Below are 16,052 nucleotides of genomic sequence, written 5' to 3'. Positions count from 1 at the left end.
CATGATGGTCTGAACTTTCCATATATATCTAGAACCACATTATCCAACTCAGCTGTCTTTTCTGTGATGGCAAAGAGTTATTTGAAGGAAATATGGCTATCATTTCCAGCAGATCAGATGACAATGCAGAGACTCATGTCTTCAGGTGCTTCAGTGTTGGATGACAAGTTCCCTACAGTTGACAGAAATACTTCTGACATATAGAAGACTTAAAACACAGACTATTTTCATGTAAGATTTGAAAGAAAGGGGAAATAGTTGTCATTGGAAAATAAATTAATAAAGTTAGAGGTGACAGAAAGGTCATTAATGAAAAGGTAAAAGAGATAACAGAACCCTAGAATGCAGTTGAACACACACACACACACACACACGCACACACTGACATGTATCAACTTATATATCAATACATTGTAATTATCTATTAAAGGAAAGAAGAAAGGAAAGGTTTTTGTTTATCTACCTTTTTTTTTGTTTTTTGTGACGTTCCCTTCTTAAGAGAATTTATATGAAAAGGTCATGAAGATAAGAGAAAATATCTTATTTAAATTACATTGTTTAGAAATTTATTTTTTATATATATATCAGCATGGTTTATAGAATGTAGACAACAATATGGAATCATGTATTTCAGATCGTCTCTCAAGTATCTTGAGTACAAACATGTTTAACAATACATTAATACAAGCATACTAATAGATATATTTTTCATTATTTTTACTTTAGAAGTTATTGTCAAAGAATGTAACTTTCTAAAACATTCTTCAATCAATTGTTGCATATAAACCAAATGATTCAAGAAATTATCAAAACAGTTTATTTTCTGGTTTTGTGATTAGCATTTCATCATTTATTGTTTAAGGTAAAATGCTGCTTTAGAGAATGAGAAATAAAAGCTTTGAGTGGGGTGGGTATCAGTGAACTATACCTAGAAATTAAGTGAATGAGCCAAGAGAGAGAGCTGCTGTGCTGTTTATTGACCTTCTAGAAATAGCTGTCAAATTTCCTTCATATCATACCTTACCCTCTTTAAAAAAGGAAGGATATATTAAATAATACAGTGCTAGATGTACTCTCTGAAAATAAGATGGAATTGCAATATTCTTTGTTGGATCAGGGTTTCACTTATGGTTGAACTACAAACCAATGAAATAGAAAGCTAGATGTCAGGTTATCTTCATGGCAGCAAGGATACACAGCAGCTAGGAGGCTGCCAATATCTCCTGCTTTCAAAAGAAGTATGAAATATTTTGAATTACAGGATAGTGTATCAGAACAAATAACAATTCAGAGATAAAGTGTTCCAAGTGATATGGATGCATTTGCCATTACTGATAATGAAACAAAAATGGCTTAGAAGTATTTCTGTAAGAGGTTTTTGAATACATCAGTTCTAAAAGAATAAAGAACTGATATAACAAACATGAAATCAAGTTTGGTTCTGGAGACAGGGTGAAATGCAAGGATACTATGGTTAATTAGTAAGATACTGAAAGAAAGAGAAGATATACTAGCATTTTATGTGTTACATACTTAAGTTAATCAGATTATATTGCAAAGTGTTATTTCTGATGATATGCAGCACAGTACCATTGTAATTAATACATTAGTAAGTGATGTATTAAAGAGTAAAATATTGCAGATTTAAACTAATTGAACTATCGTTGATGGAAAGGGTTCTAATGAAGCTTGCAGTTTGGATTTGTAGAAATATGTGGAACCACATCTTATGTTAAAGGTAACAACTGAAGAATACTTTAACAAACAACAAACAACTATTTGCATGTATGTGTCTGGAAAAACTTTTGAAGTTATTGAATTTAATTGACTATGAGTTAGTTACATTTGGGAGTTGAACAAGTATTGTATGAGAGTCAGGATTGTGCTAGGCATGAAGTTTAAAATATAGACTTTTATTCGTTAAGATGCTATCCTCAACATCTTTCTCTTAATCCTATACTTTGAAAAGCTCCAGATTGGATTTTTATGGTAGCTTTCTTATTTTGCTGAACTACAAAAGAAGTTGAAATGTGTCAAAGCAATTGGAGATGGTCACATCTACGAATCTTGATATTAATTATGACAGTGCTAACATATTTAGTGCTGGGAGCATTAAAAAGTTTATTAGAAATAATTATGCACTGAAGCAAAAATATGATATCAGTCAGTAACTAATAAAATTTTAAATACTTTAACAATTATGAAAGACCACCCCATATTTGATCTTATTCTGAACTTTTCAGGGTTTACCAAATTTGAACAAACAGAGAAATGAATAACTAAGAACTTGGTGGTGTTTCAGTCAGTGAAAGTAATGGGTCACAAACCTTGTGATAGAATCTCTGGATGATTCACAGGGTAAAGAACCCCTTTGGTCAAATGACCTTGGGATTACACCTAGAAAGGTACCTTTCAAGGCACAAGTCCAGGTAAGGTTGTTTATGGAAGACCAACACTTGCCCATGCATACCAGCCTCCCTTCTCTATGTCACCAATGTTATCCTAGAGAAATGCAAAGGCTGATATGGCTTGGCACCAGCAACTCATTTTTGCAGCTGAGTGAACTGGAGTAATGTAAAATACAGTGTCTTGCTCAAGAACACAACGCACAGCCTGGTCCAGGAATCGAACTCACTACCTCATATGATTGTGAGCCCAACACTGTAACCACTGAGCCATGTACCTTCACACTGATTCACTGAGAGACAAATTTAATTTGTTCAACATCCTGAAAATTCAGTTTCATATGTTGATGATACAAGATAAACACATTCTGAAAGTTTCTATGTTGTAGACTCATCACCTGATACCAATGTAAAAATCCCCCACCCCTACCCCAAATATTAAAACGACAGGCTACTTTTTATTGACTCTCACATATGATAATTAATTGATCATAATTTCCAGAATTCGCGAAACTAATGATTTTTTTCATATGAGAAAATATTATATGGATGATTTTCATTATGTACAACTAATTACATTTTATTGAATAACAATTAACAGAATGTATAAAGGAATAAAGTTATTGTATACTTTCACAAAAATTGGGAAGAAATGATAATTTTCTTTCTTTTTTTGTTTTGTTACAGTGAATACACCATAATCAAACAACCTTTTCAAAATCATTTGTAACCTTTTAATGTGTCTGACATTAAAATCTATTACTTTTGACAAGTTGCCTATTTAGTTGCTTAGCAGGCAGATAAATGCTATTGAGAATATCAAAGATAAGTACCTAGTTCTGTTGGGCAACCAATTTTTGGGTTGCTGGTTTTTCAAAAATGTGTCCTGAGTAGTGTGTAATATTTCTGATTTGTTTAACAACTTATCTAAATGTAAGTAGTGAATCTGTCAGTCAATTCTGAATAACACACCCTCACTTCTCCTTGTTGGTTTATTTTGTTGGATGCAAGTATTTAAAGAAACAATATTTTGTAGGCGTATATTAAGTATGCATAATTAGCACGGGGATATAGGCAGGTGTTGCTATTTGGTGTCTTCTTGTTTTTAAGCCATCTTACTTGAAGCAGGTTGACGATTGAATTCCCTTCAGCAGTAAGACTTTTAATCTCACTTTTAACAATTCAACATTGTGACAATTTTTCTTTTATTTAACTGCTTCCTCTTCCCATTTCTTCTCAGTTTCATATATATATATATATATATAATCTTTTTTTTATTAGTTAATGTTTAATTTATTGAATTCATTTACCCTTATATTATATAACAGGTCTTCATCATATTTGTTTACTGCTCAGCTTTTCAACTAAACAGATTGTAGGATGTTAACTTCTCCATTTAATTCTTATTGTTTATCACACCCTTTTAATCCCTTTTCATTATCATTTATTTTTTTTTTTTATCATTTTTGCCTTTTAAGATTGCACTTTTGCTGTTGTTTTATGAAAGTATTAATTGTCTGATTGGAACAGTTTCTTTAATGTTGCCCTACATACACAACTTGAGAACATTGTTTCATAGTGAAACTAGAACCCATTTAGCTTTTTAAGAAGATTTAGTCAACTAAATATACACTAAAATCCAGAAGCAGAAGAAATGGTTATGTCCTGTGTCAACAAAAATTAATCCATATGAGAATTTGTTGGAAATTTAGTGTGTTAATATGTTGTGAAGAGTGAAACAATCTTATGCTACAGATTCTTGCCTTTAATCCAGGGGAGATTATATATAGAAATATTGGAGACTTGGTCACAAAATTTGATAAACTCTATTACCACTATAACAGAATTTAGAATCTTAAATCTGACAAGTGTTATTTGGACCACTCACTCAACATACCTTTGAACTTCAATTTCTATCAACTACTCCACATTGTACCTATTTCTTTATTACCCACAAGGGGCTAAACATAGAGGGAACAAACAAGGACAGACATAGGTATTAAGTCGATTACATCGACTCCAGTGTGTAACTGGTACTTAATTTATCGACCCCGAAAGGATGAAAGGCAAAGTCAACCTCGGTGGAATTTTTGTCACGGTATAACTATGGCCCATTGGACTCTCTGAATATCATACCTAATGAAAAATTGCATTTTTCAGTAATATGGTCCACCTGATGATGAGCCATGTCTCATGTGGCCTGCTTCTTGGAAAAGGTTGCCTATGTCTGTTCTCTCCCCGGAATGTAATTTTCAAGATATAGTATTTATCACAAGATGATATCCATGACTGTTTAAAATTCAAAATTTCAAATGTTTAAATAGAGTAGTTTTTTTTTTTTTCTGAATCTATTTAAAAAAAAAATATTAATAATATTAGAGACAAATCTTCTATTGGACAGGATGTTTGTCTATCATAAGTTGTTTCTGTGGTGAGCAGCTATCTACTTTCCAGATGCAGTTTATTGCAGAATATAATTACCTAGCTAAAAATGTTGACATTTTAAATAAAACAACCCTTTAGGTACTCTTCCGTTGCATTTGAAAATTTATTAATTAATAAACAACACCTCTGTATTATATAATTTGAATGTAAGTTAATAAATTAATCGATAATATAAAACCTGTATGTTAAAAGATATTCAGGTGTTATTTAACCCTTTCGTTACTGTATTTATTTTGAGATGCTCTGCATTTCTTTCACTTACTTTAAATATAACAAAGAATTTAGTAAAATAACTTAGTTATCATGAAGCTAGTGTTAGGAACATAAATTGTGACTTAGGTTTGGTGGAAGATTTTAATTCAAAACTTATGAAAACAAGATATTTGTACTCAGAGCCAGAGCCAATTTCAGCCGGGTTGGTAACGAAAGGGTTAAATACTATTGATGGTCACACGACTAATTAATTTTGTGTGACACAAGTTTATGTACTTACTGTATGTATTTTTATAACTATATACTATTAAAATCTTCTTACTAGGTACAAACCAGGTTTTATTCTTTTTCAGTTTCATTGCATGAATGAACTGCAATATATTAATGGTACTTAATGGCTCCAGAGCGTTGAAAGACAATCTAGAATTTTATTGTTTCAGCCATAGTCATTGCTCTTTTATTAATATTGATTTCTAATTAGGTACATATTCAGTATTTGTAGGGGGAGAAAGAGAGTGTAGTCGATTGAATTGACTCTATAGTGTATTAATGGTACTTGATTTATTAACTGTAGAGAAATGAAAACTAGAGATGATCTCTGGCGGGATTTTAACTCATAACTTAAAGGAAGAAAGTAAATACTACAAGGTATTTATTTCAGTGCTCAACTGTTTCTGCCAGTGGGTTGTTCTTTTTCTTATCATATTGATTTCTAACATAGGCATATGGTGTCCCAATTGGGGAATGACTTTAGTTAATCAATTGACTGGATGTTTATTTCTCATTATATTGATAACTCTAATGAAAACTTTATCTGTTAACTATTCATATCAATTTGGATAGCCACAAGAAATTATTATCTTTGTTACTATTTGTGAAAGTGTTTTTTAATGTTTTTATTCTGTTGTTTATATGAAATTAGTTTGTATGTTAGTTACTTCTTTGAAGAGAAAAAGGTTATTTATTTATTTTTACAATACATTTCATGATCTTTTGCTTTCTTTAAATCTGGCTTGTTTGGATGTGTCTGTAACTTGTGATATTAAATAGTTTAGTGAATGCAATTTCATATCAAATTACATCTATAATATGGTTGATTTTAAGGATTTATTAGAGTTGTTATATTTATTTTTTACATGGGTGATGTAAAGGATGGAAACATTTTTAATTTATAAGGGAGAGGAAAATAAACTACAATGTTGATGCCATAAATTACGATGTTTTCTGAGAATATTATGTAGGTAAGTGCAGTGAAATGGCTTCTATCAGGAAATAAAATCAAGCCAAAAAAGCTGGCAAGTGAGTCTATAAATGCTCACTCAACTTTCTAGAGATTGCAAGCACAGTGCCATCAGATCATCTTAAAACATTGGAAGGATATACTTAACAATGTAGATGTGGTTATACTATTTATGGGAAAAATGGGATTGTCATGGCTAGAATTCCTTTGTTGTTAATTAATACTGGCCTTAGGCTAAACAATAATGCCTAAACCACAGATCTTCACTGGGAGCTTACTTCTACTCATCAAATGTCAGAAAATACCATTTTTGCAGATTTGATACCTTAGTTCTATCAGTTTAACAATATTTAGTTAACAAGCAGCTGCAATACTTCTTCTTGATGAGATTTGGTGGATATTCTCTATTGAACAAACTAATTCATTAATATTGCCTCCTCTAACTGCTGTTAGTAATAATATTTGTATTTTTTAATGTTTCTGAAATATTTTGGTTTGATATTATTAGCTACTAGAGTTTCTGTGTTAAACATTGGTGAATTAAACAGAGCTACAAATTCACTGAATTCATACTTGCCTTGAATTGTAAAATTATTGCAAAGGCAATCTTTTAATATTGTTGATTATAGTTATTGGATATGGATACATTTTGAGCTTCAACTGTATAAATTTTAATTTATGAAACAGTATACAAGAAACCTTTTGTCTGTTTGAAAAGCAATCTCACTCAAAGTGTGCAATAATTGCTCATAATAAATTCATTAGGATCTACTATTTGAATGGCTCTTCATTTGTAGTTGTGTGGCAATTTTTTACTGGGTTTTGAAATATATTCCAGCAAGCAGCAGTTGAATAAATGAAAGCATAAAACAAAATAAGGGAAATCTCTCTTGTATAGTTTCCTATTTAGTGTATGAACAATTACCAGAGTTCAGCAATGGTAATCTAATTTATGGAAAATTAGTTATTCTAATTAATTGATTGCATTATTCATTGATTATTTGTCAAATCATATTGCTATAATTATTACTTATAAAACATCAATTCTTCTAAAAGATGCCATTATCAATTTGTTATTGGTTTAAGTGACTTGGTGCATGTGGTAGAAGATTGATCTAGTTTCATTTAGTAATTTAATATAGTGGTTTCTTCATGTTGGAGTTAGATTCTGTTAAATTTTACATTATCATTGGTTTCCCTGTTTATTGGTCTGTGGTCAGTAAAATAATTGCCAATATGATACCAAGGCTGAGCTTACTGAGTAGAGGAAAAAGTAAAACATTTTGCTAATCTAATTACTTCTAATTCATAATTGCAATAATTGATAATTATATGAAAGAATTTAGAAAATCTTTGTTCTTAGTACCTATTAAACTTCAGCTGTTGAATAAAACCCTTCTCTTTAAATTCTTTAAATTTTCAAGATATTTATCTTTTTATTGTATTTTGAGCATTTTTTATTTGAAGAACATTTTGAAATAATTGAGTTATATATAGTAACAGTTATGTTCAGATTGTGAAAGTAATTCTTTATTGGATTAATAGAAATATTGCTCAGATTATTTTGTTTTTATATGCAATATTGGTTTCTAATTTTTCAAGGAAATTACCTCAAATTCCCTTGGTGAAAAAAAGTACGTTATAATTAGAATCAATAATCCCAAAATGTCTCTAAAGAAATATGAAAATTCTGATAATGTTCCTAGATTATAAAAAAATTTTATACTAGAAATCTAGTGGATTCTGAAAATCATTGTACATTTCAATGATTTTCTGTTTGTTATTTGGCTCAAAGAAGAGAGCAGAGCACATGGCTTTTCTAGGAGTTCTAATTCTGGTAAAGTTTGTATTCAAATTAATCTTCTGATATAATTGATAACTTTTAGGCAAGTATGGACAAGGAGGACATATTTAAAGGGTTGTATTTCTATGGAGGAAGGATTGGAGAAATATAAATAATAGTAGTAGTGGGATAGTTGCTGTGAACATGATGAGGATGATAGGCAGAGAGACTGGTACATCAAATGGATTTGGGCAGTGGGTAGCACAGAGCTTGCTGGTTCAAAGGAATAGAAATTGCTATAGTAACAGAAAAGACAGACAACAATACAATGAGAGTGCTAGTTGGTAAAGATCATTTCAGAAACATAGTCCAAAATAATTGTGTATAGGATCTTTTACTGTATTCTAATGTAGATTACACTTGAGCTTTATAAAGATTGTCCAAAATTGAAATATTTTCCCTGCTCAAAGAGGAATTCTAGCTTTCAGAATGCAAATTTAATCATTTTTGTTATTATTTTGATGAGAAGTCATAGAAAATAGTGAGGTTTATTTGAAAAAAGAAAACAATGCAAAGGTTTTTAAATTTTTTTTTACTGACTGTCAGTTATGAATATGGAGCTCGACTTATTCCCATTAGATGATGTTTCCTAGATCTCTGCAGATAAAGTGGTGTGTATTGAGTAGGAGATGTCTAAGTTGTGTGTGGAATGATTTTTTGCTTTGGTTAGAAGTAATCGTGGAAATGTATTTTGTGTAGTGATGAACATGTTACATAAGCATACATTGGAATAAATGAAATATGGCTTGGCAAGAGGTTCAGAGACACACACAGTGATGGAGTAGTTTGACAAGAGGATGGATAAGTGGAAGACATAACTGGATAAGCATTAATAAATAGTGGTTAAGCATACAAAATAAGTGGGTAAGCATTCAAAAATAGTCCAAGGTTTTCTTGATGTTGAGCAACAATATCGTTTTCACCAAAGTTCTCCAGAACAAAAGAGTACTGCAATGTGATGTAGGAAAGCATGTCTTGCTGTAAGTTGGAGTTGAGACTTGGGGAGAAAGAAAGTTGAGGGTCTGTATACATCAGTTGTCTCTGATAAACTGGATATGTAAAATGTGTGTACATTTCATATTTCTGAATATATGTTGGAATAATGTCAATAATATAAATAATTTTAAAGCATTCTTTTGGACAAAAATAAATCATCAATATTGCTATGTATCTGTTCATTCTTTAAAAATCATTTGTAAAACAACTTCAGTTCTTTTGTTTTCTGTATTCTATTAATTAAGCTTAACAAATCTGACTATTTTATTGAGATTGTTAATGTTATAATTGTTCATTTTGTAAAACTGAATTGTCAGGCTCCTATTTTGACATCTAGGCAGTTCCTACAAAAAAAGAAAAAAAGAAAAATGAAAAAGTAATTTGATAAGCAGAATAGATTATTAACCTTTTTCATTTGCAACTGCCTGTGACTGGTTCTGATATCATGATAAAGAAATCTCATATTTTAAAGTACTGAGATTAAATAGAAACCTTCCATTATAATTTTTATGTAATAATCAGTTAGATATTTCAAGTACAAGCTTAATAATAGTCTTTGATATAAGTATAAGGATAGCCTACATTAAGGTCATATATTATAGGGTCAAAAAATGGCAGGCTATCTATAGCTGAAAGAACACACATCCATATTAAAGAAAAGAGCTGCACTGTGCTTCTAAATGCCAGATCAGATATTTTTACATGATTTATGCATCTTGACAAGTTTCTTTTATTGAACTATATGTCCTCTGACTCATTAGGGAGTATCACATAAGGGAGATTTTGCCAAACAGGTGGATTGCACAAAGTGGTTCAGTAGAATACCCTTCGCATTCACTGGATCTCACACTGTCCAACCCATGCCAGCATGGAAAGCAGACATTAAATGACAATGATGATGATGATGATATATATTTATATAATCAAAATAAGCAACAAGGATATCCAGAGGTAATGCAGTACGAATGCTATTTTTCACATGCCACCGGCACCTGTGCTGGTAAGGTGACACCGGCAATGATCATGCTCAAATGGTGCTTTTTATGTGCCATCAGCACCGGAGCCAATCCATGGCCCTAGCAATGATGATGCTCGGATGTGCTTTTAACATTCCACTGGCTTGTGTGCCAATCAGGCAGTACTGTCATCAGTCACATCAGTGATTTTGATTTGATTTCACTTGCCTCAGTAGGTCTTCGCAAGCAAAGTCTATTGTCCAATAAATGTGGGGTACTCGTAAATGGGCTGGTTACACCCCACGTTCGGATGTGCTTTTATTGTTCCACTGGCATGATTGCCAATTAGGTACTGTCATTGGCCACATTTGAAATTTTGATTTCACTTGCCTCAATAGGTCTTTGCAAGCAAAGTTTATTGTCCAATGAATGAGGGGTATTCATAAGTGGGTTGGTTACACCCACTGGCATAGGCCACGGGCTATGGTCTCACTTAGCTTGTCGAGTCTCCTCGCACTTCATATCTCCAAAGGTCTTGGTCACTAGTCATTGCCTCGGTAAGGCTGAATGTTTGAAGGTTGTGCTTCACCACCTCATCCCTCTTCCCATCTAAAAATATTGGATAGGGCTATGCTTCTATACATCTGAAAGCATTTGGGCCAATCTTGGATTTTTCCAGCATGTCAATGGCCTGAAACACACCTTGCACCTAGTCAGAGATTACATGAGGTCTAAGAGAGTTCAGTTGATGCAGTGGTTGGTGCAGTCACCTGACATAAATCCCATCGAAAATCTTTTGGAAAAGTTCAGTAGAGCTGTGCAAAGTAGTAAGCCAAAAAATAAGGATGATTTTTTAAGCATTATTAGCCAAAATTGGGAAAATATCTCAGTTACAGTGAGAAATGATCTGAACAATTCTGTTTTGCAGATGCAAAGCTGCATTAAGTAATTTTGGATACCCAACCAAATATTGATTGTGTGAGCTTATTATTGTTGTTTGTTGATCTCAGAATAAACTTTTTAAAGCCAATAAATGAAATTTTACAAATCGTTTTAAAATTAAATGGTGCTATAAATTACGATAATTAAGATTTATTTTTAATTTAAAATTAATATGTTGATGTTACGCTGTAAAGTTTTATACCATATTAAGGCTTGTGAAATTTTCTTTATTTTGATATACATCTTAATTCACAATTTACTATTTGAATATATAAAAATACCATTTTAACATTAGCATACTAGTGTTCTTAAATTAAATGGCACTACTGTATATAGATATATATATATATATATACATATATGATGGCCGTCCACTCGTGGCCGAGAAAGACCATTGCTGACCTTTAGGAACATTGTGCGCTCTACGACTAACTTAAATTTTGCATTTGTGGTTCTGTTGGTGGCTAATGAGCCCTTATCTTGACAAACATACACAACTGCAAACATTGCAAACCAAGCTTTCCCCATTACATGCACGCACACACGCACTCTCTCTCTCTCTCTCTCACAAATGATTTTCACTTTTTAAATATTTTAGATGTTTTGTTATTTCAATGCAAAGGCACAGGTTTATCTATGTGGAAAAGATTTTGCTTCCCGACCACATGCTTTTGAGTTCAGTCCCACTGCATGGTATCTTGGGCAAGTGTCTTCTACTATAAGCTCCAAACCAGCCAAAGCCTTGTTAGTGGATTTGATAGATGAAAACTGAAAGAAGCCCTGTTGTATGTGTGTGTGTTGGCGATTTTTTTCCCCTTTGTCTTCCCTTCTCTGGATCTTTCCTTCTCCTGTGTTTCCAACGAAGAGCTCCGCTCGAAACGTTAAACCCTCCTTCTTTCCTGAGCGTCCGATAATACTATATTTGTTCCACGCCCTCGCGTTGTTGTGTTTTTTTGTGTTTTCTTGTTTGGATTAACTATATATATATATATATATATATGTGTGTGTGTATGTAGGGAGTGTTTGTGTGTGCATGTTATTGTGTCCTTGCCTTGATATCAAGTGTTAGTTGAAATGAATGTAATCATGCAGATGATATCCTCAGTTTATCTTCCATTTCTGGTCACTAGGAATTATTATCTTACTTGAAAACATGTGAGGGTTGGCAACTGGAAGAGCATACGGCTGTAGAAAATCTGCCTCAACAAATTTCATCTGATCCATGCAAGTATGGAAAAGTGGACATTAACTCAATGATGATGACAATAATATTTTCATTCTGAATTTACTTTCAATAGTGTGTCACCTATAAAGGTGGTGAACTGGCAGAATTGTTAGCACTCAGGGCAAAATGCTTAATGGCTTTTCATCTATTTTTACATTCTGAGATCAAATTCCACTGAGGTCGACTTTGCCTTTCTTCCTTTCAGAGTTGATAAAATAAGTATCAGTTGAGCATTGGGTCAGTCTAATTGGCCTGACCTTTCCCTGAAATTGCTGGCCTTGTACCAAAACTTGGAAGCAATATTGTGTCTTGTATAGAAAAACACGATTGCTTTGCCAGTTTAATAATGCTCATCTGTTCCAAACTTATACAATCATGTGCAATTTTTTTTTTTTGTTCCAACTGAAAGTAAACCTGTATGTAAATATGTAAACTCCTCTGCATACAGAGAATTCTCCATCCCACCTCCAGCATATTCTAATCAGTAGTAGCTTGTACATATCATATTATACATGTTGCCTTTTTTGTTAAACTTTTTTTTTTTTTTTTTCAATGGCGGCCCATTTCCGCGGGGTTCCACTATTTCCCTTCTCTCTCTCTCCCTCTTTTACGCTGTCTGCCATCCCCCCTCTTCCTTTGCTAAGAGCATTTTTAAGCCAGCCCGTCATATTCCCGTGTCAGGCCGAAGAACGAAATGTTCCCAAGATAAGAGAGTCTTTCTAATCTAATGTTGTGGTTGAGCTGTTATTATTTATTATTATTACTATTACTATTAGTATTAGTATTGTCCCTTTGATCCTCGGTCGAAAATTTGCTTATTATTATTATTATTATATTATTATTATCAGCTTTGCCTCGTATTGCATATTATTTCTCCATACAGGGGTTTTTTTTTTTTTTTTTTTCAATGGCGGCCCATTTCCGCGGGGTTCCACTATTTCCCTTCTCTCTCTCTCCCTCTTTTACGCTGTCTGCCATCCCCCCTCTTCATTTGCTAAGAGCATTCTTAAGCCAGCCCGTCATATTCCCGGTGCACCCGCCCTTGCCCACCCCCACCACCAATACTGGATATCTCTATATTTTTGCTCCATCTATACCGGATGTCGCTTCCCCCACCACCATTATAGGTGTCTACTCTTCGAACCCCCCTCTTCAATACGCTATTTCACCATGCATTACCCCTCTCTTGATATCCTACGTTCTACTTACCTAGAACCTGTCATCATTTCTCTGAACCACCCCTCCCCACTGGTGCTCCCCTATATTTCTGCCCCCCCCCCACATAAAAAGCACCATCCGAACGTGGCCGATGCCAGACCCCTCTGGCACCTGTGCAGGTGGCACGTAAAAAAACACCCACTACACTCGCGGAGTGGTTGGCGTTAGGAAGGGCATCCAGCTGTAGAAACACTGCCAGACTAGACTGGAGCCTGGGGCAGTCCCTAGCTCCCCAGACCCCGGTCGAAACCGTCCAACCCGTGCTAGCGCGGAAAACGGACGTTAAACGATGATGATGATGATGATGATGATGGGTTCTAAAACACTTAATGTATTGTAACTAATCAATGACCACACTGTAAACACTCCAAATACTTTTAACTTGTTGTGATACCTTTGTTAATAAAACATGCTGTTGTAATGTTTAAATATTGTTTTTGCATTTGTTGTCTGGCTAAACTCTCATTTTCAACTACATTGATGTCAGCAAATGTTTCTTGTATTTTTGGAATTTTAACATCAAATTACTCACTTACTCATAATGAAAAATTAGTTTGGTGCAGTCATCATCATCATTGTTTAATGTCTACCTTCCATGCTGGCATGGGTTGGATGGTTTGACAGGAGCTGGCCAGGCAGGAGCCTTCACCATGCTTCTGCATCTGTTTTGGCATGGTTTTTACAGCTGGATGCTCTTCCTAGCACCAACCACTCTGTGGAGTGGGCTAAGTGCTTTTTATGTGACACTTGCACGGGTGAGGTCAGTTTAGGCATGGTTTTTACAGTTGGATGCCCTTCCAAATGTCAATCACTTTACAGTGTAGACTGGGTGCTTTTTAAATGGAACCTACACTGGCAGAGTGACCAAGTATCTTTGCAAAACAAAGAATCTTTGAGAGGGGAGGAGGCATTAGAGGAGGTGATCTTGTGTCAAATGATGAAAGGTTAAAGTGTGACAGAGAAACAGAAACAGATGTCATGAGCTAGGGAGAGTAAGAGTAAGAGAGAGAAAGAGAGTGAGAGTTAACAAGAATGTGGGTAGAAACAGGTGTGCTGCTGAGGAGGAGGGACATGGTTACTTAGAGAGAGAGAGAGAGAGAGAGAATTAACAAGAAAGAAGTGTGCTGCTGTAAAGGAGATACACAGTTAGCTAGCAAGAGAAGGAGGGAGAGTGATCAAAAATGAGGGCAGAAACAGGTTTGTTACTGTAGTGAAGATACATTATTACTCAGCCAGTATTTTGCAAAAAAAAAAAAAAAGGATGGATATTAAACACATATATCAAGATTCACAAGTCAATGAGGGAGCTTTTATGTGGCCATTTGACCTGCTTGAAATAATAGTTATTGATCCTGAAGAAAGAAAAGCAAAGTTGGTCTCAGCAATATTTTAACCCAAAGCACAGAGAAAACTGGAACAAATATTGGAAGGTATTCTAACTGCTGCTCTAACAACTCTACCAAAATACCACCCTTGTTTCTGAATACTAGTTGCAAGTGATTGTATCCTACATTAAACTCATCATCTATTAAGCTATCAGAATTGATATCTTATTGAATAATAGTGGAGTTTTGTTATAACCATTATATTAAAGCTTTGCATAGTTATGATATTCTTAATTTAGCATAGCTTTTCGGTAGTCATGAACTCATTTCTCAATAGATACTGGATGATTGAATAAATTCCTTTAACGAGTAGCTATTATATGCTTATGAAAGCTTACAACTCACCCCACCATATCACATTTTGAACTTAATTCTTTCATGAGTCACTTGAGATCATAACTCTAGTGTTCAGCTCCAGATTCTCTGGTATTAAGTAGATGAATAATAAATCTCTCTTTGAATACAGCTCTATTACAGATAATTTCCCTGAAGTTTGGAATCTGTTGTTCAGTTGAACAAACTGAGGCAGCTTTGTTCAGAGATATAATAAAATGTCTCTTGCTTGATACAAACCTATTTTTATTTGCTCAGTCACTTCACATCTTCACGTATTTTTGTTATCTTTCTGAAGGAGTAGCTATGATAAAATTCTTAAATTATTCTGTTTCTTTTTAGGTGGATGTTATGGGTATTTGTGAACTGTTGTGAATTAATATTTCACCATGTCGAAATCTGTGCAAAGTTCTCGAATGGAGACGGAGGCTGTCCGAGATCTTGGTACATTTGTACACAGTCATACTACAAGTGACGCTGATATTCAAGGTATGTCTAATGATTAAAATTAAATTCGTAATAGTCTTCATATTTCTTTTTTTCTTTTCTTTCTATGAAGTGTAATGTGTTTTATGATTTGTATAGAGGATTAAGAGAAGTTTTAAAAAACTAACTGGCTGTGTATATATGGCATGCAGCAAGCTGGCAAAATTGTTTGAATGCTTATGTTCTGAGTTCAAATTCTGCCAAGGTCAACCTTGCCTTTCATCCTTTTGGGGGTCAATAAAATAAGTACCAGTTGAGCACTGGGGTCGATGTAATTGATTTATCTCTGTCCTTGAAATTGCTGACATTGTGCCAAAATTTGAAAACAAATTATCACCTCATTAATTCAGTTCCTCTTGGATTTA

The 16,052-nt window shown here is 33.7% G+C and overlaps 1 protein-coding gene across 1 annotated transcript in view; it reads left to right on the top strand.

Annotated features, from left to right (window-relative positions):
- LOC115211128 (sodium-driven chloride bicarbonate exchanger) overlaps positions 1–16,052 on the top strand; it is a 277,936-nt gene that overhangs the window by 161,711 nt on the left and 100,173 nt on the right. Inside the window, exon 3 of the mRNA XM_029780064.2 lies at positions 15,544–15,690. Within this exon, the coding sequence (XP_029635924.1) occupies positions 15,591–15,690 (100 nt within the window). The 5' untranslated portion in view covers positions 15,544–15,590. The remainder of the gene's footprint in view (positions 1–15,543; positions 15,691–16,052) is intronic.

The sequence above is a fragment of the Octopus sinensis genome, linkage group LG4, assembly GCF_006345805.1.
Source record: "Octopus sinensis linkage group LG4, ASM634580v1, whole genome shotgun sequence".
Lineage (NCBI taxonomy): Eukaryota > Metazoa > Mollusca > Cephalopoda > Octopoda > Octopodidae > Octopus > Octopus sinensis.
This window is presented reverse-complemented; position numbering and strand designations above follow the sequence as displayed.